This window comes from Ambystoma mexicanum, chromosome 2q (assembly GCF_040938575.1).
Source record: "Ambystoma mexicanum isolate Mex_15411 chromosome 2q, UKY_AmexF1_1, whole genome shotgun sequence".
Lineage (NCBI taxonomy): Eukaryota > Metazoa > Chordata > Amphibia > Caudata > Ambystomatidae > Ambystoma > Ambystoma mexicanum.
The window spans coordinates 336,347,225-336,368,088 of NC_090924.1; the positions used below are offsets into that span (position 1 = coordinate 336,347,225).

At 48.2% G+C, this 20,864-nt stretch overlaps 1 protein-coding gene across 3 annotated transcripts in view; it reads left to right on the plus strand.

Annotated features, from left to right (window-relative positions):
- Window positions 1-20,864, plus strand: part of TRAF7 (TNF receptor associated factor 7) — a 932,052-nt gene that overhangs the window by 868,953 nt on the left and 42,235 nt on the right. For all 3 annotated transcript variants that reach the window (XM_069647334.1, XM_069647335.1, XM_069647336.1), the window contains one exon: window positions 19,430-19,549. In XM_069647334.1, the coding sequence (XP_069503435.1) occupies window positions 19,430-19,549 (120 nt within the window). The remainder of the gene's footprint in view (window positions 1-19,429; window positions 19,550-20,864) is intronic.

Genomic DNA, 20,864 nt, shown 5'->3' on the forward strand with positions numbered 1-20,864 from the left:
TTCAGGATGGTAAGCCTTTTTCCTTAGGCCCAGGATCAGATGCAGAAGACACGATGAGCGTTCTGCTGCAGAGGATGCAGAATAACGCAAAGCAAGATTCATCCATCGGGTGTGGTTTAAATAGCCTCCTGTAGTGCTTAGGTGTCTCCTTCTACAGCCATGCCTAGGTAAGAAAAGAGTTCCTGCTTTCCAGAAGAGTTCCAGTGTTCTGAACCTAGGGAGTGGCTCCTGCCCCACCCAACAGGAAAAGTAGTTCCAAACAGAAGAGGATCAGAGGCTCAACTGGCAGGCAAGTAAGCAGCATGGTCTGCTGCAGGTAAGTCCACCCAAGCATTATGAGCCTGGCGCTTCCACCGCTGGGACTGGGCATATTTATGAGCCTGGTGCCACTTGCGCCAGGACTGGGTCCAAAAGGTCCCAATTGGGACTGGTTGGCACTCGGAACCTGGGTTATGAATCTGCTTCCAAGGGAGTTGGGAAAACCCTGACCTTTTGGAAGCAGAGATCATGACAGACGCGTACTTCTATGACCCCATTCACGTAAAACATTGTAAATTCCTGCCCTTTGTCATTCAAGGGAAGCACTACCAGTTCAAGGCTCTTCCCTCCGGACTGAAGTTTGCACCCAGAGTCTTTACGAAATGCCTGGCTCCGGTGCTGTTCCATCTACGATGGCAGGGATTTTCACGTGTACCCTTACCTCGACGACTAGCTCATCCGGGCCAGGTCGGAATGCATCGCCATCGATCACACAGAGGACCATCCAGCTGCTGACGTATTTGGGGTTCTCTGTGAACTATGCACAATCCTGCTTGACTCCATCGCAGAACGCTCTGTTCCTGGGGTCCAGGCTCAACACAGTGCCCTGTCTATCGGCTCTGTCGGAGGAGAGAATAGCAGCCATTTTGGGCTAAGTGCAACAGCTGTTAGCACTAAAGAACGCCACAGTGAGGACCCTCAAGTCGCTGCTCGGCATGATGTCTACCTGGTTCGGTAGGCAGGTTGAGGATGCGACCACTCCAGGAGATCCTGGACACCCATTGGATCCAAGTGTCGGGAAGTTTCAGAGACAGGATCGTGCTCGATGAGTTCCGTCGAGCGATAAGGTGGTGGGGCGTGCGCTCCAACATCGCCAGGGGCACAGACTTCCAGAGCCTGCCATGCCAGGAGACAGTTACGACGGACGCTTCCCTGGAAGAGTGGGGGAGCGCACACACCAGACGTTTCCCGTTTCCACGCCAGGGGACTGAGGCTGTCGGGGGAGAAGGTGCTACACATCAACGTCCTGGAACTACGGGCCATGTTTTGGACCCTCAAGTCATTTCTTCCGTCCTTCAAGGGCAAGGTGGTACGGGTCTTCACGGACAATACCGCCAGGATGTTTTACATCCGGAAGCAGGGGGGCACCAGGGTCCCGGTGCTCTCCAACGAGGTGCAGGTGTTGTGGCAATGGGTCGTCACCAAGAGTATGTTCCTCATTACTTTCCATCTGGCGGGAATAAAAAACGCCATTGCCGACTCCCTCAGCAGGGAGCTGCGCTCGGGCCACGAGTGGGAGCTTCGGCAGGATCAAGTGGACAAACTCTTCCTCAGTCTGTTTGCGATGTTGACTAACACCAAGTGCTGGAGGTTCGCCAGCAGGTTCCCACAGCTGGGGAGCATGGGGGATGCATTCTCCTTCACTTGAGAAGGCCAGTTTCTGTACGTGTTCCCTCCGTTGGCGCTGCTACGAGTCATCAGTCAACTCAGACAGTGCAGAATGATCCTCGTTGTGTCAGCATGGCCGAGACAAATCTGGTACCCGGACCTTCTCAGCATGTCAGTGTCCCCTCCAGTCAAGCTGCCAGTGGTCGCGGATCTCCTCGCCAGGGGAGGAGGCGCAATCCTGCACCACGATCCGGGATCGCTGAACCCAAAGGCCTGGCTCCTGTAGCGTTAGAATTCGGTGGGTACGAGTTGCCTGCAGACTGCAGGGAGGTCCTCGCCAAGGCTAGGGCGTCATCGACTCTGAAAAGGTACGGACACACATGGAAGCGTTTTGCGACTTGGTGCCAGTCACAGAAGATTAACGGTCTGATGGTCACGGCCTCACCCAAGTCCTTCCTTACTTGTCATTGGCTAAGTCGGGACTGTTGGAATTCCATCTCAATGAGCCCTTGGTGTTACCTGTGTTTTATCCGACACCTTTGTCGTCGGCTGAAAGAACTTTGCACTCGCTGGTTGTGGCTCGAGCGCTGAAGTTTTATGTGGCCCGTATGAAGAGTTTCCCAAAAACTTTTCAGCTTTTTGTGAACTTTGGTCCTGTGAACCATAGGAAGGCCTTGTCCAAGGCTTCCATCTCCAGGTGGCTTTCTGGCTGCATCACTAATTGTCACTGTTTGGCAAACAGAATGTTGCCTGGCCGCCCGAGAGCCCATTCCGTCGTAGCAATCCCTGCAACGACGGTGTCCCTGTCTGGTGTGTCCCTGCTGGACATCTGCAGGGCTGCTATGTGGAGGACTACGCAAACCTTCACAAAATTCTACTGCGTCGACAGGGATTCCAGGGAGGAGTCCAGAGTTGGCCAACCAGTGCTGCACAACCTGTTTGCTTGAAGGTGAGCCTGTTCAGTCTTGCCACCTCCTGTGGTTGTGTATGTATGTACTGCTATGTATTTTGTATTCATGAGCATGTGAATCCATGCCAGACCCCATGCTAGAGAAGGAACAAGTTGCTTAACCTGTAACTGTTGTTCTCCAGCATGGGTCTGGCATGGATTCACATGGGAACCCTCCCTCCTGCCCCTCTGCGGCTCTTCTTGGTCATACTGCCACTTTACGTGCTACCAAATCTGAAGATGGCTGCCAGAGGAGGGGCTTAGGGAGAGGGCATTCATTGGCTGGGGCATTATGACCCAGAACTCAGTGATTGGTTTAGGAGAGAAAGACAGTTTATAAATGAAATTGAAACTGTTTTTTCTTTTACCAAGGATTCCCAGCCTGAAGACGGGGAATATTCATGAGCATGTGAATCCATGCCCGACCCATTCTGGAGAATTAGAGTTACAGGTAAGTAACATGTTCCTTCTCCTCTAAACCAATCACTGTCCTCTGGGTCATACTACCCCCATCCAATGACAGTCCTCTCCCTAAGCCCCTCCACTGGCAGCCATCTTCGGATTTGTAGTGCACGCTTTAGTTTTGGGGGTCCTTGAGTTTGCTTTCTGAGCTATTTGTATGTTTTTCCCTGTTTTTGACTGAAGAAGTTGTATTCTTGTTTCAAAGGAGCCCTTGTGCTCTTTTCTTCATCTGCCGACAGCAGCAATCCATTGTCGGTGAAGTTCAGCGCCCCTCAAGGGCGAAGATCATCGAAGATTCTACAAGGCCTATGGGCCTACTTCACACCCTCCGACCATGAGGAGGAGAAGGAGGTTGGGTCCCTCTTCAGGCCCTGCACCAAATGCGGCTACGGAATGTGTTTCTGGAGGACAAGCACCTGCAATGCCTCTATTGCCTGCACCCGGACCACAAGGAGGTAGAGTGCGAGATATGTCTTGGTTTCTCCCAAGAAAACATGGAAGTACAGGCGTCGTAGGCTGGCGGCATGGCTTAACGCCAAGGCCTCTGACCCGTGCTCCTAGCAGGGTCATGCCACGGCCAGAACCAGCCGGTCAGAGGAGTGGTTTTCAAGTCCTTTGAGGGCGCCTCATCTGTGGGGACCCAAGATGAGGCCAAGAGCCGCAAGTTCGAGTTCCCCGGGTTCGCTGAGGAAGCGGGTTCCAAAGTGGATATGGCGCGATCAGCATCACCTTCCGCTTCCATTGGCAGCCGACAATCAAGATCCTCTTCGAAGAAGATGTCATCTACCCCGGCTAAACTACGTGAGAAATCCGAGAAGTGTAAGTGACTCCAATCAAACAATCCCACTAAGTCAGTGCCTTGTCTGGGATGCCCAAGGGAAGCCCTTATTTATGTATTTTTATGGCAAGTTATAATCTGGATGATGAACCCTTGTATAACACCCCTCTCTTAGACTACCCCTGACCCCACTGACCCAAGAAGTAGATTTGTTTTGCAAATTTAAAAGGTTTATTTGAAAAATTAAACAATATATATATCACACTTCTATAAATAAATTGATAATGGATAGTACACTTGTGAATATGAGCAGTAATCAGCAAGAGGTAACCCTACAGTAGCACAGTTCTTGGTTACTTATGAATAGGAACAGAAGAATAAGGTGGGAAAGAATACTTTATATGGTTCAAGGAAATGCAATGATGAATGAAATGCAGTACAGAATAACTTGATATGATTTAGCAAAAGATAATATAATCACGTTTTCTCTGGCAATTCACCCCCCCCCCCCTTTTGCAATGTAAGAAATGGAAGGAGAGCACACAGTTCTCAGGAATGCAATCAAATACAAAACGAAATTCAGTTCCCCCCCAGCAAGCTTAGAGGAAAACAGGTAGAAGTTTGAAACACAGGCCCAAAATGCTTTGAATGTGATGACAATGAAGTGAGAAATGTGCTAAAATGCTTTTAATTCCCTCTAGAGGTTCAGGGTGGGTGATATCTAATTTATATTAGTTCCGGCTCATTTTAGCAATGCTCTATGAGTAGCTGGCAGGTTAAAACGAATTTTAGCAAAGGAAAGCAAGGAGCTGCTGATATTTACACGTGGCTGAAATTGTGCAAAATGTCAAATTGCGGCAAATTTAATCGCGTGCGTCAAGCGTAATTACAGAGGCCCTTAAGGAGTAGCAAGTCGGTTCTAAAGCCTAGAATCTTAGCTTTAAGATAAAAGTTAAATTTCGCTCCTAGCACAAACGGTTCCGGAGATGCAGCCGATTTAGTCAAGGTAGTTTTTCAGATTTGAAATTTTAAAGCTCAGAATGACAGATGACAGTTTTCAGTTTCAAAGATGACAGAATGACACGATTCTAGGAGGCAGTTCTAATAGGCTAAAATAGTTTGGATTAGATTATTTTCAACTAAGAGATTGGTTTTGGCAAAGTGAGTACTCGCACTATATTTTTGAAATAAGCCGTCAAGGTCTGGTCAGGTTGGACGGGACTTCCGGCGGGTTGTTCTGAAGTCCCGGCTATCTGGGTCAGCTCCGCTCTCTGGGTCTGTCAAGCACCGGTTCTGCTCACAACGGTCTGGTTTGTGGTTCTCTCTGGTTCCGGATACAGCACTGCTTTCTGGATACTGCTACAGGTTCTTGCAAATGTTCTTGTCACAAAATTCAAACAGCTTGCCCGGCTGTTGAATAGTTTGGTTGGTTTTGAGGCCTACTGAAGGGGATTCAGCTTGTGGGTTCAGGCCTCTCTGCTACAAATTCTGGAGTTAATTTCTAGTCTCTGGAGATTGGTGGATTTGAAGTCTGGAGTCTCCCAGCAAAGCGTCCCGCAAGAAAGTGGAAAGTGAATGTCCCTACCTGTCCTGCACTGACTGCTTTTATGTGTTTAGAAAGTGGGTGTGTGCGTGGCATAACTTAGCCTGCCCCTCTCTACTTGTCATTGGCCCAATTCTCCCCTCTCCCATGAAGGAAATGGATTGTCATCATGATGAGGTCTGTTTATGGGTCAGAGGATCCTCCCCTGGTCAATTTGCCCACAAATCTATATTTGATTCAAATACATATTTCCCAGATACACAAGTGGTTGACATTACATGTACATATTAATGAATTAAGACAGGTCTCTGTTCAAGCCCCATGTTCCTGCGAGCTGGGATTCAGAAATGACCACATTTTTCGCTTTTTGGTCGGTTTACCAATATCGGACATTTACCAAAAATTACACAAATGTGCGCATGGAGTATGGACATTAATTGATGAAGTGTCAGATTTTTAACATGCAGACATTTGGAGTAAGACCCCATTTTCTACTAGCAACCCCCCAGAATACACCACTGGGTCCTAACACCTCTTAAAACGTGCACAGAAACATCACAAGAATGATATTACTTATATAATTTTGACCAGTCCGCACTATGAGTTATCTATCTGTTTAAAATTATGCCCTGGTCAAAAAGGGGTGGGGCTTCCCACATCACATGCTGGAATAACTGGTTTATCCACTTCCCCCAAGCTCAGTTTGCTAGCAGAGGCACTGCCCCTCCCAGTTTCTCCCAAGAGGAAGCTATTTTACGACCCCCACAATATAACATTTGCCTGAGTCCAGGACAGGGCTTTGTTCAACTTCCTGCAGTCCCCAGATGCTCCTCCCCTAACCCAATCAGAGAGTTGTCATCTCCTTTTGGCAGGGGCAGCAGGATGCAGTTAGGCCTGGGAAGAGTGGCTGAGCCGGTTCCTCCTGTCGGGGGTAGTTGTCAGGCAGAATTCAGCTAAATGTCACTTTAGTTCCCAGTGTTCTACATTCAAATCCAACTTACATGCAGCTATTTTTTATATATACATTAAATAAGTACTTCCTTCAAGTCATTTCAGAATATAGTTTTACATTGCATCCACCTCTTAGCAAGTCTTTCCTTGGCCTGGTTTGGGTTCATTTGTTCAGTTTTACACCAAAGTCTGGTGGTTTTAAAACGCCGGCTTTCTGATAGTGGTGAGCACCGGTATTGCATCCATTTTTGACATTAAGAAAATGAATTCCCCACAGTTCTGGGTTGCTTTTGGCAATCAGCATTGCCATTCCCAATGGTTTCAGGCTACTGTGTGTGTAGCCCAATGGTGGTTTTAGGCAGTGCCCTCCTGTGCTCACAACATAGGCAAAAATGGGTGGCAGTCTATTCTTCATGTTTTCCCTGTGCACTCTCTGGGGAGTTCTGGCCATCATGATGTTTTCAATGCCAGTAATGCACAGTTGTATGGTAGGGCTTGGATGCATGGGTAAAAACATCCCACAGAAGCCGCGGATGGAGGAAAAGCTCGACCAGCCCATGCAGGCGCAACCGGCACAGTTGGACCTCGTTGGTGACTCTGTCGACAACTGCTAGTGCCACAACAGCTGATAGCGCTGATCCTGCGAGGATAGCTCACACAGCTCAGGTGTCCCTACCCCCAAGACGCGACACCGCCGCAGTGACTTTGGCAAACGTCTGCAGGCACGCCAGAAGGGGTGAAAACTGCTCAGGCGCCGGTTCAAGTCCCTCAGAGGGGAAAAGAGGGGGCCAGGAGGCCCTGAAACAGCCCTCCCAGGCCTTTGCCCAAACCATGGAGGTCTCGTCCACAGACAACGAAGATCAGGGGTCCTTAGATATGTCCACGAGGATGTTGAAGAGGAGGACAACGGTGCTTGGCCTAGTTTTCCTGTTCTGCCATCTCCGCCGATGCAGGAGCAGCGTTTTCTCTAAACAGCTGTGCTTTTTGCCATTACCCAAAGATTTCCCCCACATTGACTGCGACTGCTTTCCCACGTGGAGTGCCCATTTTGCGGCACGAGCTACGCTCCGAAATCAAGATGGCTGCCGTATTTTGATCAGCTACTCCGGATCTTTGTTGTTCTGGTTGCCTAGCAACCTGACCTAGGTGGGCCATATAGCCAATCATGGCTAACCGGAGGCGGAAGCCGGCCTCCTTCAACGAAGGCCTACCAACTAAGGCCATACACATATCATACCAGCCTATCACAGCAATCGCACTGGATTAGCCTGCCAGTATCCTAACCCGCCCTCACTCTAGCCCGACTAGTCTTTGCACTGTTACCTAATCCCAGAACTATTCTGCTAACCCTTGGCCTCACTCCCCCCATTGGCACGGTCTACAACACTATTACACCATGTATACACATGGCCTTTACACAATCTTACTAAGGACCGTTCTTAACCTGATCTGCACGACCATCCACACCTGCCCACTAGCCTTTGCCACAATAATACCACTACCCAATATTATGACTCCTGCTCACTCACTTATCCATAACGTCCACTTCCTGAACCTTCCTACAACTGATGAGCCTTGCAGCCCCACTACCAGAAACCTTGGACTCCGAGCCAGACTACCTAAACTTTTCGAACCATTCGCCAGGTCTACGCTCCCCTCTAAAGCAGGAAATATTAGGGAAGCATGTCCTCATACCAAACCTATTAACCCTCATTTAAACTCACCCACACCCCCTCCTCACTCTCACATGAGACCCTCCAGCAGAGCAAACTAGGCAAAATGCCTCCTAAGAATAAACCCATCTGGTACTAATACTTCAACTATCAGAGGTGCACCAATAAATGCCCGCTCCGTAGCAGAGCTGTTGGGGAGAATTCTCAAAAATGTGCTAATTCACTTCACCTATGAGACCCCCAGCAACTTTGCTGGATTTTTTGCGGACTTGATTTTTTACCTGGAAAGAGTGTGAGCCTTTTTCCCACTCTTTCATGTATTTTGCTGTATGTTTTACTCTTGTATTCTTGGATTATGGAGTTTTAAGATAACTCCATAGGCATCTTTTCATGTGTGTTACACAGCACCCTCAGTGCAGTGACACAGGGATGTCTTTTTAGACTTCCCAAAGGTTTAAACACCTTCTCTGGGATTTTTTTTTAAACTTTTATTTTTATCGGCAGAGGTTCACAAGGTACAAACATCGAGGCAACAAGCATATGAATCATGTAAAGCGTGGAGCTGCTTACAGGCTACCTTATCATCATTACAACAGTGATTGCAATATTTTACAAATAAAGGAGGAAACCAGAGGAGATCACGATGCATGAGTGGAGGCCGGAGACAAACAAGACCCTGACATGCTTTTGCACTGATTGTTGAGATATGTGTTAAATTCATTCCAAATGTTCTTGGGGCGAGATTGGGCCGGCAGCATAGTCAAGTAGTCCTCCTCGCAGTTCCGTGACCATGTGAGCAGGCCCAACCACCTCTGAGGGATCGGGGGAGAAGAACACCTCCAACTCTGGAGTATACACTTCTTGGCAATCATACAACTTATATTTAGAAACTTTTTCAGGCGCTTAGTTTCCTCAGTCCTCCAAACCCCAAATAGAACTGCCAGAGGATCGGGATCAATAGTGGTTTCAGTTACTGCACTAAGTGTTTTTAGGACCCCGTCCCAAAAATCGGACAATTTGTGACAGGTCCGGAACATATGTAAGTGGTCAGCGTCCGCGGCCTTGCAGCGCGGGCAGAGGTGCACCTCAGAACGAGCAAACCCCGAAGTCCTGCGCGGTGTATAATATAGCCTATTAAGGAGTTTATATTGCATGGCCCGAAATCGGAAGTTGAGGGAGACTTTTTGGGTGTGAAGACACATGCACTCCCATAATTCACCAGGTATCTCTAGGCCCAGTTCGTCTGCCCATTTGTTGCACGCTCCAAGAACTGGAGTAGAGGAGACGTCCTGCAGGATATGATACAATGATGAGACGACGCCCCGTGCACCGCCCGAGTTAGCAATGTACGCTATTGCCGGGTCATCCGGGGGTTCATTCGGGAAGGAGGGCCACATAGTGCGGAACGCAGCGCGAACCCTGTAGTATTGAAGAGTCTCTAAGGGGGATCTAGTGTGTGTCCTCCAAGTCCGGGGATCTATAAATTTGCCGTCTGGATAGAAGTCCGACAATGCCCTATACCCCAGAGCCTCCCAGTGGCGGGCCAAGGCAGCGTCCAGCGTAGGCTCCAACCCAGGAAAAGCCCACGCGGGCAGCCACTTGTAGTACGGGGAGGTCCCATCTGATGGGCTTAGTATGCGTGTCCAGGCGACCATGGTCGCAGCAATGGGGTCAATGGGGGAGTCCGGAGCATAGTGTCGGTGCAGCACTAGGGTCATTAAATTAATACCAGCGGATGCCAGCCGTTCCAGCTTAACATGAGGGCGTACTGGGGCGCCAGGGTACCAGTGAGTGGCATGCTGGGCTTGGGCCGCAATCCAATATATAGCAAAGTCAGGAGCAGCAATACCCCCATGTCTGTATGAGAGTGCCATGTCAGTCCACTTCTTGCGCACCGCACCAGAGTGCCAGAGGAATTGTGCGCAGAGCGTGTGCAGCTTAGTGAAGTATGCCCTCCCAGGCCATATGGGTATATTACTGAAGGTGTATAAGAGCTTGGGGAGCAGAATCATTTTAATCAGGGACAGTCGGCCCGCAACGGATAACGGAAGAGTGCGCTATCGTGAGATTTTAGCCTCAACTGTTTGTGCTACCGCAGAGTAATTATCAGTAAGTAGGGTGGGTTTAGTAAGGGATACATGCACACCCAGGTATTTAATGCCGTCAGGGGCCCAGCGCAGGGGATATTCGGAGATGGGCTGTGTGGTAGATTTAGTGAGCGGGAAGATCTCCGACTTGGAGTAGTTAATCGTAAAACCGGAATGGGTGCCAATGCGGGTGATATCTCTCAATATGGGATTGAGGTGAGTTGTGGGATCTCTGATATAAAGTAGGACGTTGTCTGCATATAGGGATATAATTTCAGGCTCCTCTATTAATCTTATTCCCTTACGAGAGTGTCTTGAACGGACATAGTCCGCCATTGGTTCTATCACTAATGCGAAGAGAATTGGGGAGAAGGGGCAACCCTGGCGGGTGCCTCTAAATAGCGTGAAAATCTCAGATGTTAGTGAGTTGACTCGAACTCGCGCAACAGGGGAGGTGTATAATAGTCTAATAAACCCTATCATGTTTGTGCCAATACCCATTGTCTCGAGGACCAGCCACATGTATTTCCAAGAAACCATGTCAAAGGCTTTCTGGGCGTCGAACGTAACCGCTACAGCCTGGGCGTCCTGATCTATGCGGGACATGACATTAAACAATCTCCTGATATAGGTGGACCTGCCCGGAACGAAGCCCGCTTGGTTCTCATGCACCAGGTGCGTCATGATTGGCAAAAAGCGGTTGGCAATGATCTTAGCAAAAATCTTTGTGTCAAGATTCATGAGGGAAAGAGGTCTGTATGACCCGCACTCATCTTCAGGCTTACCCGGTTTGAGCAGCACCGTGATGACCGCTTCACGCATGGAAGGGGGGAGGATGGAGGCCCGGAGTGCCTCATTCCATACCTCAAGTAGCCGAGGGGCCAGAACAGCTATGTGCTCCTGGTAAAAGTCGGCGGTGAGCCCGTCAGGGCCAGGCGCCTTGCCTTTGGGCAAGTCAGAGATGGCCGACACTATCTCGTCTAGCGTGATCGGGGAGTCTAACTGGTCCCTGGTCTGCTGGGAAATTTCTGTAGTGGGGATCTGCCCAAGGAGTTCGCGCGTACGTTGCTCAGTGTGTTCTACGGGCTGGGAGTAAAGGGAGCTATAAAACTCAGTGAATATCTCTAGTATTTTCCGGTCCGCACACTGAGCATCGCCATTTCGATCTTTGATAGAAGAGATCTGCGTCCGGCCCAACTCCCCCCTCACCAGTGTCGCAAGCGTTTTCCCAGGCCTGTCGCCCTCCCCATACCTCCTGGCGGCCTGGGGGCGGCTGAAGTAACGGACTTCGGAGGTGGCCAGTGTGTTATATACATGGAGTTCATCCGAGATTTGGGCAAGAATGGTGGGGTCAGAGCCGGTGGTGTTACATTGCTCAAGTTGTTTCAGTTTGATCTCAGATCGCCCCAGGGCAGCCCTAATGGCCTTCAGCACCCCGGCCTCCCGGGAGATGGACATGCCCCTTATGTATACCTTGAAGGCCTCCCACCTAACCGCGGCAGTCGTGTCCCGAAGTGAGTTAAGTTAAAAAAACGACCCGATATCAGCTAGTATTTCGGACTTAAACACAATGTCTTTTAGGGCTTCAGACTTAAAGCGCCAAGTGCTGACTGTTCGAACGGGAGTGCCCAGTCTTAGGGACAGTGTGATTGGAGCGTGATCCGAAAGTGTGCGGGCCAGAATGCCCGCACCCTCCACCCCGCCCATTACCTCGCCAGAGGCCAAGAACAGATCTATCCTGGACGAGCTGTCGTGCACAGATTAGTAGGTGTATTCCCGCCTCTGGGGGTGGAGTGTTCTCCTGGCATCACAAATGTTGAGCGACTGCATATGGCCCCGCAGCCTGCGCGCCACGCGAGACAATGCTCTGGGACCCGTGGCAGTTCTGTCTAGATCAGTGTCCAAGATAAGGTTCAGATCCCCTCCCCATATAATATGCACCCCCACGAAACCCAGAAGTATGGTGGCTATTGTGTCAAAGAATTCCGGAGAGTCCACGTTGGGACAGTAGGTGTTAACAAGCAAATATTCCTTATTGACTAGTGTGCAGTGTAGTATAACGTAGCGACCTTCAGGGTCGATGTAGCTTTTATGCAGCCCAAACTTAATCGATTTGTGAATAATCATGAGTACACCCCTAGATTGCGTGGAATAGGAAGTGAAAAATCTGACGGGACCCCATGACGGGGCAACTGCCCTTGGTTTAAGTCCATTGGAATGTGTCTCCTGTAAGAGCAGGATCCTACAGTTATGCCTGTTGGCATACGCCATGATCTTGCAGGCTTTGGTGTGGTTGCTCAGCCCCCTTATATTCGAGGACATTATGACTGTAGCCATTTCAGAGGTAGCCATCCCCAACCGCAATATCCATCCTCAGTGAACATCCCAACACAAATGACAGTGTGAGCTCCCTAAGTAAAAACAGCATGCGTGCCTGTGCCACCTCAGGATGCGCCCCGCGAAACCTTGTGTGCCTTTTTGAGAAACAGCCCCCTTCCCACCCCCCACCCGCACCACTAACCTTGAATCAGCAGTGTAAACATCACCCGCCCTTAACAGCACTGTTCACCAGAGAATTTAAGGTTAAATTGACTTTACTAGTCTTTTTAAATTCCTAGACCCAGCACACTGTCTTCCTATAGAGTGCTGGAGGGGTTACCTAGTATCCCCTGTGTCTAGAAACTCATGTAGCAGTCAAATGCTACCCTTTTCTATCGAAATGGCTGGTGGCAGTGTTTTTAGAACAAACTACCATGATTTTTCCCGACGGCGAACACGTTAGGTAAAAATCACAAGAGTCATGTTTTTCAAGATTGCGCCTTAAGCCCCTTTGTTTAAACAGGTCTCGGTCTTCTTTGTTTCACCATTTCTTTTTGGAAAGGTCCTTCTAGTGTTTGTCTATGCGCGCCAAACCAGGTTTGGTCCCTTTGTTTCCATGCCTTTGGTGGGCTTCAGGACTGAAGACCGCCTCTGGCGTCTGAGTATCTCGGGTGGGCAGGAAGTGAAGGAGGTGCCTGAAAAGGTGTCCCGTCAATTCGTTGAAAATAAATGATCGAATGACCATTTGGTCGAAACCAAATGGTCGAAAAAAGAATGGTTGAATTTTTAAAAAAATGTATTTATATTTTTTTTTTAGTTTTGTTTGCTAAAAAAAAATAATATAGAAAAAGGGGGGTTGGGGGGGGGAAACCCCCCACCCCACAAAAAAAAAAATTTAAAAAAATAAATAAATTCGACCATTTCCATTTCGACCATTTGGTGTCGATCATTTGGCCATTCGACCATTTGGTTGTCGACCAATTGACTGGTAACCGCCTGAAAACCCTGTGGTTTAGTCTCCTAGGAGACCCAAATGCACTCTGGCGTGATTGGCTGGCTGACTGTCCGGCAAGGACAGCCACCCTGCTGGGTGAGTGACAGCTAGGCTGGAATGAATGGGAGCAAACTGTTTAAAAGGTGAGTCTCCTGGACTGAAAGCAGAGTCGACAACTGGAACGAAAGAACCGAAGACGAGCTGGAAGTGGACAGCTGCTGCAACTCCTGGACAATTGGTTTGCCCGGTGAAGCCCTGCTGCAGGTCCAAATTGCCAAGTTCATCTCGACAGAAAAGCCCCTTCAAGGACGACTTCTCCCTTTGAGTTGGTGGGACCAATCAACTCGTAAGCCACGTGGATACCATTCTCGAAGATGGTTAGGATTAACCAGGGGGAAGGACACCAGCTTGTGTGCTTGATGAACAGCTACTCGAACTGAAGTGACTCTGTCAGCATTTTCCGATGATCGCTTGCAGTGCTAGAGTCCACCTACGTCCTCCCTCTTGTCCCCACGACTGAGGCTCAGGAACAGTGAGATCTGCAGAAATTGCCAGGAACCACCGTCTTCAGCTGCATCTTTTGCTTCATACTAAGGTACTGTGCCAACCTGATTGAGAGAACGCTTCTCTCGCGATTAAAGTTTGGGGAACTTTCCCAACTTGCAGGCCTAATCAGCTTGTGACCCAACATATGATTCTTTTTCGTACAAACTACTTTTGAGAACTTTGGCAAAGACTTTACTGTTTACTTCAAGAACTGCTCTTTCCTATTCAAGACACTAGTCCATTGACTTTGGCCTATGCCTATTGAACTGAATCGAGTCCTCTAGTGAACTTTAACTATTTGCACTGCCTAAGAAAGTACTTGTGATCTATTCTGCTAACTTGTGCCTTTTTGCTCCCATTTAAAGTAACTGAAATGCCATTTTGCTCCTATTGCAGGGGAGCCTAATTTGTTAAGAAGCTTATTGGTTTGCTTATGGAGTGTGTTTGTGTATAATATTAAGTTGCCTACTTCTAGTGAATGTTTTATAAATGATTGTGCAATATATTAATAAGTGTGTTACCAAGAAACCTTGAGTATAAGTGTCTACTTGAACCACTGCGATTGTAACCTCTGTGTAACCTCTTGTACTGCTCACATTATCTCCTGAGATGAGCCTGGCTGCTCAGCTCGCTGCCACAAAACTGTGTAGTACAGACTTATACCAAAGGTTGGTTTTTGCTTACACCTGTAGTCCTAATTGTATGTGGTGGTCCCAGAGGGTACTGCATGCAATTCTGCCTAACAAGCGCACGCTACAGAAATTGCTGATCTCTTACAGCTAGAAAATCTCGACTTCTTGGCTATCACTGAAGCATGGCTCCACACCACAGCTGGCCCTGCCCTCATATTAGCTGTCCCTGAACTAATGTAGCTATGAGACTTGCCCCATCACCCAACACGGAATCCTGTGAATCCCTCACCGCCAAAGTACATATCACCGGCACCCAAACCCTCACTATCCATCTTCCATACACCCTGGCCCCTTGGTCTTTTGAGGAGGACCTAACCACCATCCTCTGCGACAACTTAAAAAATATGTCCTATAGCCTACTTCTAGGCCACTTCAACCTGGGGTTCAATGACCCAAAAGACCAGCATGCCATACTAATCGCAGGCACCCTGGCAGAACTAGGCTTCAATCAAAAAAGTTACTCTCCCTACTCATAACAAAGGCAGAACTCTTGATTGGGTGGCTGACTATAACTGCCATGCCTCCATCACCTCCATCTCTCGTCAATTATGGACTGACCATTACCTCCTAACCTTCTCACTCGAGGCCCTTACACCTGCCACCCCAAACAACCTGCTGGCCCCTGCCATTCCCACCAGAAACAAAAGAAATATTGCGGGCGAAAAATGTGTCCCACTTATTCTTCCGACACTGAACTCACTAACAGAGTCCACGGATCCCTTCACCCTTGTTGAGGAATACAACAAAACGATGACTGCATCCCTAGACTCCATTGCCCCTCTCAAACTAAGAAAGAGCTAACCCAAAAAGCATCTAAACACTTGGTTCTCCCCATACCTTAAATCACTCAGGCTTGAAAAAAGAAAAAGTGAACAGATATGGAGACAGTCACCATCAGTTGACAATAAGACCAACCTCAGCAATATAACCGCTCACCACAAGAAAGAAATATTACTAGCTAAACAAGACTCCTACAACCAGAGAATCTCCCAAGCTCATTCGAGCATAAAAGAACTGTTCACAATACTTAAAGAACTGGAAACTCCCATCCCAACCCCAGACATATGCGTGAAAGACAAAAGCTGGTGCACCAACATACAGAAAGCCCTCTCCAACAAAGTAGCGTCCTTCCAGGTCAAGATTGCCAATTGTCAAAGTAGCCAAAGAAGTTAAAACTCTGGGCTTCTACCTAGATGCCACACTATCCTTCAATATACAGGTCAACTCTATGGCCTCTTCCACCGCCTACACATGTAGACTAATCAGAGCAGCCAAGCCCTTCCTTTCCACCAACAGCTGCACCACCCTGGCAAGAGCCCTAATTTTGTCAAAACGTGACTATTGTAACGCCCTATATATGGGGACTAACAAATATATCGCCAACAAAATTCAGATCCTACAAAATAATGCTCTCATAGCAGCATTGAGCATCTCCAGAAAAGAGCATATCTCTGACATAAGGAGAGCGAATAATTGGCTCTCCACAAAGGAAAAAATCTCTCTTAAAACAGCCTCCCTCACTCACACGTGCCTCAACAACGCCGGCCCACGTTACCTCATATTCAAGAGACACTCCTCCAACTGCCCTACTAGAACTGCCAACTCCAATCTCCTTACAGTGCCCAGATTCAAACTCTCTAAAACTGGAGGAAGTAGTTTTCTGGTGAAAGTAGCCCAGTTGTGGAACTCCCTTCCCTCCCACCCCCCGGGCTTAAGGGTAGACCAGACCTACCTACACTTCAGCACTTCAGGCATAATTTCATTCACCGAATTAAGGAAAATGGCCGCTAAATCCTAGTTTGCCCCATCCTACTCCACCCTACCTGTTAGAACTGCCTCCCCTTGACTGTCTATACTCTCCTGTTGTGTTTTCCTTCTCCCTGACCATCTGCCTCCTTGCCTTTTTTACCTGCTATGCCTATGCCATGTGTGCAATCTGTATATAACTGTACAGCACTGTAACCAAAGCTTAAAATCGTCTTGCTGCCTTCTGCGCCCTGATACCCTCTGGTCTGGTGCTCATTATAAATAATAAAACAAACAACAAACAAAACTGAGGGACATTTCCATCGATATTCTGTTGACTCTACACACCTTGGTGTCAGGGATCCAGATAAGGATGCCTCCAGCTCCGGTACCTGTGGTCCCCCAGGTCCCTGATCAGCCTCCAGCGAAGAAGAGGAAGCGTCATCTGATGCCCCCATTTAAACCTCTGCCACCACATTGGGTCCCGTCTCCCCCAGCACACCCAGACACGGGAACGGATACGGCCACGACGACGGATGATGACAAGGTTAAAGTCGCATCAGATAGTGAATTACCTCATTTGGATGCTCCACATAGGGTGTCCCCACCGGATGAGGTGGGATAGTTCCACTCCATGATCTCCAGAGTTACCCTCTCTACCTGCCGAGAGTCAAAAACACCATTGCAGACTCCCTTGGCAGGGAACTGCGCTCCTGTCACGAGTGGGAGCTTCGCCAGGATCAGGCGGACCGCCTATTCGTCAAATAGGGCAGGCCCCAGATTGATCTATTTGTGACGTCGGCAAACTCCAAGTGCCAGAAGTTTGCTGCAGATTCCACCAGCCGCAGAGCCTGGGGGACGTGTTCTCCTTACCTTGGGAAGGGCTGTTCCTGTACGCGTTCCCTCTCCTGCTACAAGTCATCGACACACTCAGACAATGTCCATGCAAAATGATTCTCATCACCCCAGTGTGGCCGAGACAGATTTGGTATTTGGTATCCGGACCGTCTCAGACTATCAGCGTCGCCTCCGGTCAAGCTTCCAGTAGTTCTGGATCTTCTCACCAGAGAAGGAGGTGCAATCCTTTATCACAACCCAGGACCGCTGAACCTGTGAGCTCGGCACCTGCAGCCCTAGAGTTTGGAGGATATGATTTGCCTGCGGACTGAAGGGAGGTCCTCGCCAAGGCCAGGACTTCGTCAACTTGGAATTGATAAGTGTACAAGTGGAAGCGTTTCGCTACGTGGTGCCGCTCTCAGAAGATTACCCCTCTGAGGGTCACGGCCTTGTAGATACTTCCTTACTTGCTATCCTTGACGCACTCCTATGTCAAGGTACATCTGGCGATGATATCCCGCTACACCAGGTCTCCAGGAGGATCTTCACTTTGGTCCCACGACTCGTCAAAGGAATTTCTCAAGGGACTATTTCGATCTTTCCCGCTGGTGAAGGCTCCTGCGCTGGCGTGGGAACTCAATGTGGTTCTGACGAGGCTCATGGACTCCCCCCCCCCCCCCTTTCAAGCCTATGCCTCAGGCCCCTCTCAAGTTCCTCTCATAGAAAACGGCTTTCCTTGTGGTATCAGAAACCGGATGGTGTCTCCCTGGCTAGTCTCCGGGGATCTGTCATCCAGGTGGCCAGGTGGATTTTGGTCCTGTGAACCATATGAAGGCCTTGTCCAAGGCTTCCATTTCAAGATGGCTCTCCGGCTGCATCACACACTGTCATTGGTTGGCGAACCAACCACTGGCCGGCAGTCCGAGAGCCCAGTCCACCAGAGCTATTGCTTTGACGACTGTGTCTGGTGTGCCCCTGCTGGACATCTGCAGGGCTGCGACGTGGAGGTCCACGCACACCTTCACAAAGTTCTACTGCGTCGACATAGATTACAGGGAGGAGTCCAGAGTCGGCCAAGCAGTGTAACGCAACCTGTTCGCAGTGCTACGCAACCTGTTCGTTTGAGGTGAGAGTTCTGGGGGTAATAGTTAATTGCTTCTGTTGAGCCTTGCCACCTCCCGTGGTTGTGTAATGTTGTACTGCTATGTATTAATTATTCATGAGCATGTGAATCCATACCAGACCCCATGCTGGAGAAGGTTTAAGTTACTTTCCTGTGACTATTGTTCTACAGTATGGGTCTGGTATGGATTCACATACGAACCCTCCCTCTGCGGCTCTTCTTGGTCATACTGCGACTTTACGTGCTTACCAAATCTGAAGATGGCCACCTGAGGAGGGGCTTAGGGAGATGGCTGTCATTGTATGGGGGGCAGTATGACCCAGAGGACAGTGATTGGTTTAGAGGAGAAATAGTTTTGAAGTGGAAGTGAAACTGTTTTTTCTTTTACCAATGATTCCCAGCCTGACGACGGGGAATATTTATGCGCATGTGAATCCATGCTGGAGAACAATGGTTACAGGTAAGTAATTTAAACCGTACCCATGTTTCACTGGTTATTGAATCATGTGCTTTCTTTTTTCTCCTAATGGTGAATGTATATATCTGTTTTATAGTAAAAGTATGCAAATATTTTATTCAAGGTTTTACTTGCTTAATGTTTATTTTAAAGGGCAATCATGGTATATTTTTGTACTTACCTGTCTAACATGAATTATTTGGGTTTTCTGTGTGGTCTAGTTGCAGCCAAGATCACTCTTGCAGCCCTCCCAAGACTAGGCCTTGCCACTTGACTACCTTACCATGATTGTGTTTGGCTAACATCTCAGTGTCTCCTTGTTCACCAAAATAGGATGGCCTCCCTAAATCCACCCCCAGGGCTGATTTCGGGAAGCCATATTAACACCCGTCCATCTCTGCCACCTAATACCTAATCTTAATTATGTATTGTTAACCCAATAATATAACAAATTCACTGGCAAAGTTTAATTATGCCTGGTCCTATATTAAGTCCTTAATGGCCCGTAAAAGGGTTGGTGTATGGATAGGGAAGGAGGTGAATATGCTCTCTGTACCCAGTGGAGCACTGTTAGCAAGAAACAAACATATTTTGTCATGACTGCTGTTTTTTGCCTATGCCATAGGTGTGGAGCATGGACAATATGATCTGCACCCAGACTCTACTCCGTCATCAGGGCAGTGTAACTGCTCTTGCCGTCTCCCGTGGACGTCTCTTCTCCGGAGCCGTGGACAGCACTGTCAAGGTACGTGTGAAGACTTGTACTGTGCTGTAGGTGCTTACACTCTTTGGCTGTGATGTGCTTCTGTGAAGTAATAGGTGGCTAGAGGTAATTCAGCTTACAATGTGTGGCATACTAGTATAAATGTGAGCAAAATCAAGTCCCTTCATGGATATACCAGAGGTTTGCAAACTTGAATTCCAACAGAAAGCAAAAGCATTACCACATTCAAATATGGCTCATTTCCAATAGCAATGGATTCCAATCAATCCTGTTTGCACTTAATGTGCCATTGCACTGCCTGCAAGGTTTTACAGGAGACAAGATGTGGGGATTAGTACCCCCTGAGCTTCAGAACATACTCTTTGCCCTCCATGCCTCCAGTTTCCTTCCCAGTGCTTTATCCCTGTATTTCAGATATTTGTGAGGCGCAGTAGTGCCTCTACACTTCCCGTTTGGGTGTGGGGGAGGGGCCCAGTTTAATAAGAGTATACAATAGAACTCATTACCAATAACTATATTTCTGAGAGGCAATAGTCTGGTCATAGTGGCTTCTTTTACTTGTTTAGTCTTTGTCTCCCCGTCATTCTTCCTATTTGTTCTCAACTAACGAAAATTCGAATAGAAGCCGTTAAAGGTTCCAACGCTCATAGTGCGGAATACTATTATCCAGCACATAGGATTATTTATATCTCATTGGGAGTTATACCTTCATGTCTGGAAGGGGAAGAAGAGGAACATGATCCTCTGTGGAGTCTAATGCATATTGGCATACATTTGAAGTAAGGGAGAAGTTATTTTTTTGCATTTGTGCAAATAAGGGGGCATTTCAATGCTTATCCCAAATTCACAAATCAGCTTTGCATTGAAATGTGCAGAAAACATACCTATTCATGTGAGCTTGTCTGGGAACCAGCACAGGGGGGTGTGCAGTGCATGTAGGGGCCATTACTGACACAATCATTCATTTTTCTTTAAATGTGACAGCCCCAGTTTAAACTGCTCCTCTCACACCTGTGTTTCTATCTACCAATCAGGGAGAGATATGATTTGTATGGTTTTGTTTATATTACACAATGACTTGTGTGGCGGTCCAGAAGAAAGACAGACTATTGTGTGGCATGTTTCAGGATGGTTTACTAAATAATAAGACCTAGCTTTCCCTATCACTATGGGTGGTCCATGCCTATCTCACTAACTAATGTGCTTGTCCATCAGTCATGGAAGTCCAAATAATAGTTTTCTGTCCAAAACTACCCCCGCTAACCCTACCACTATGTGAACTAAACTTTCGGTTCAGGCGTTCCCTGAAAACTCTGCTATTCTAGTGTTTTTCCCT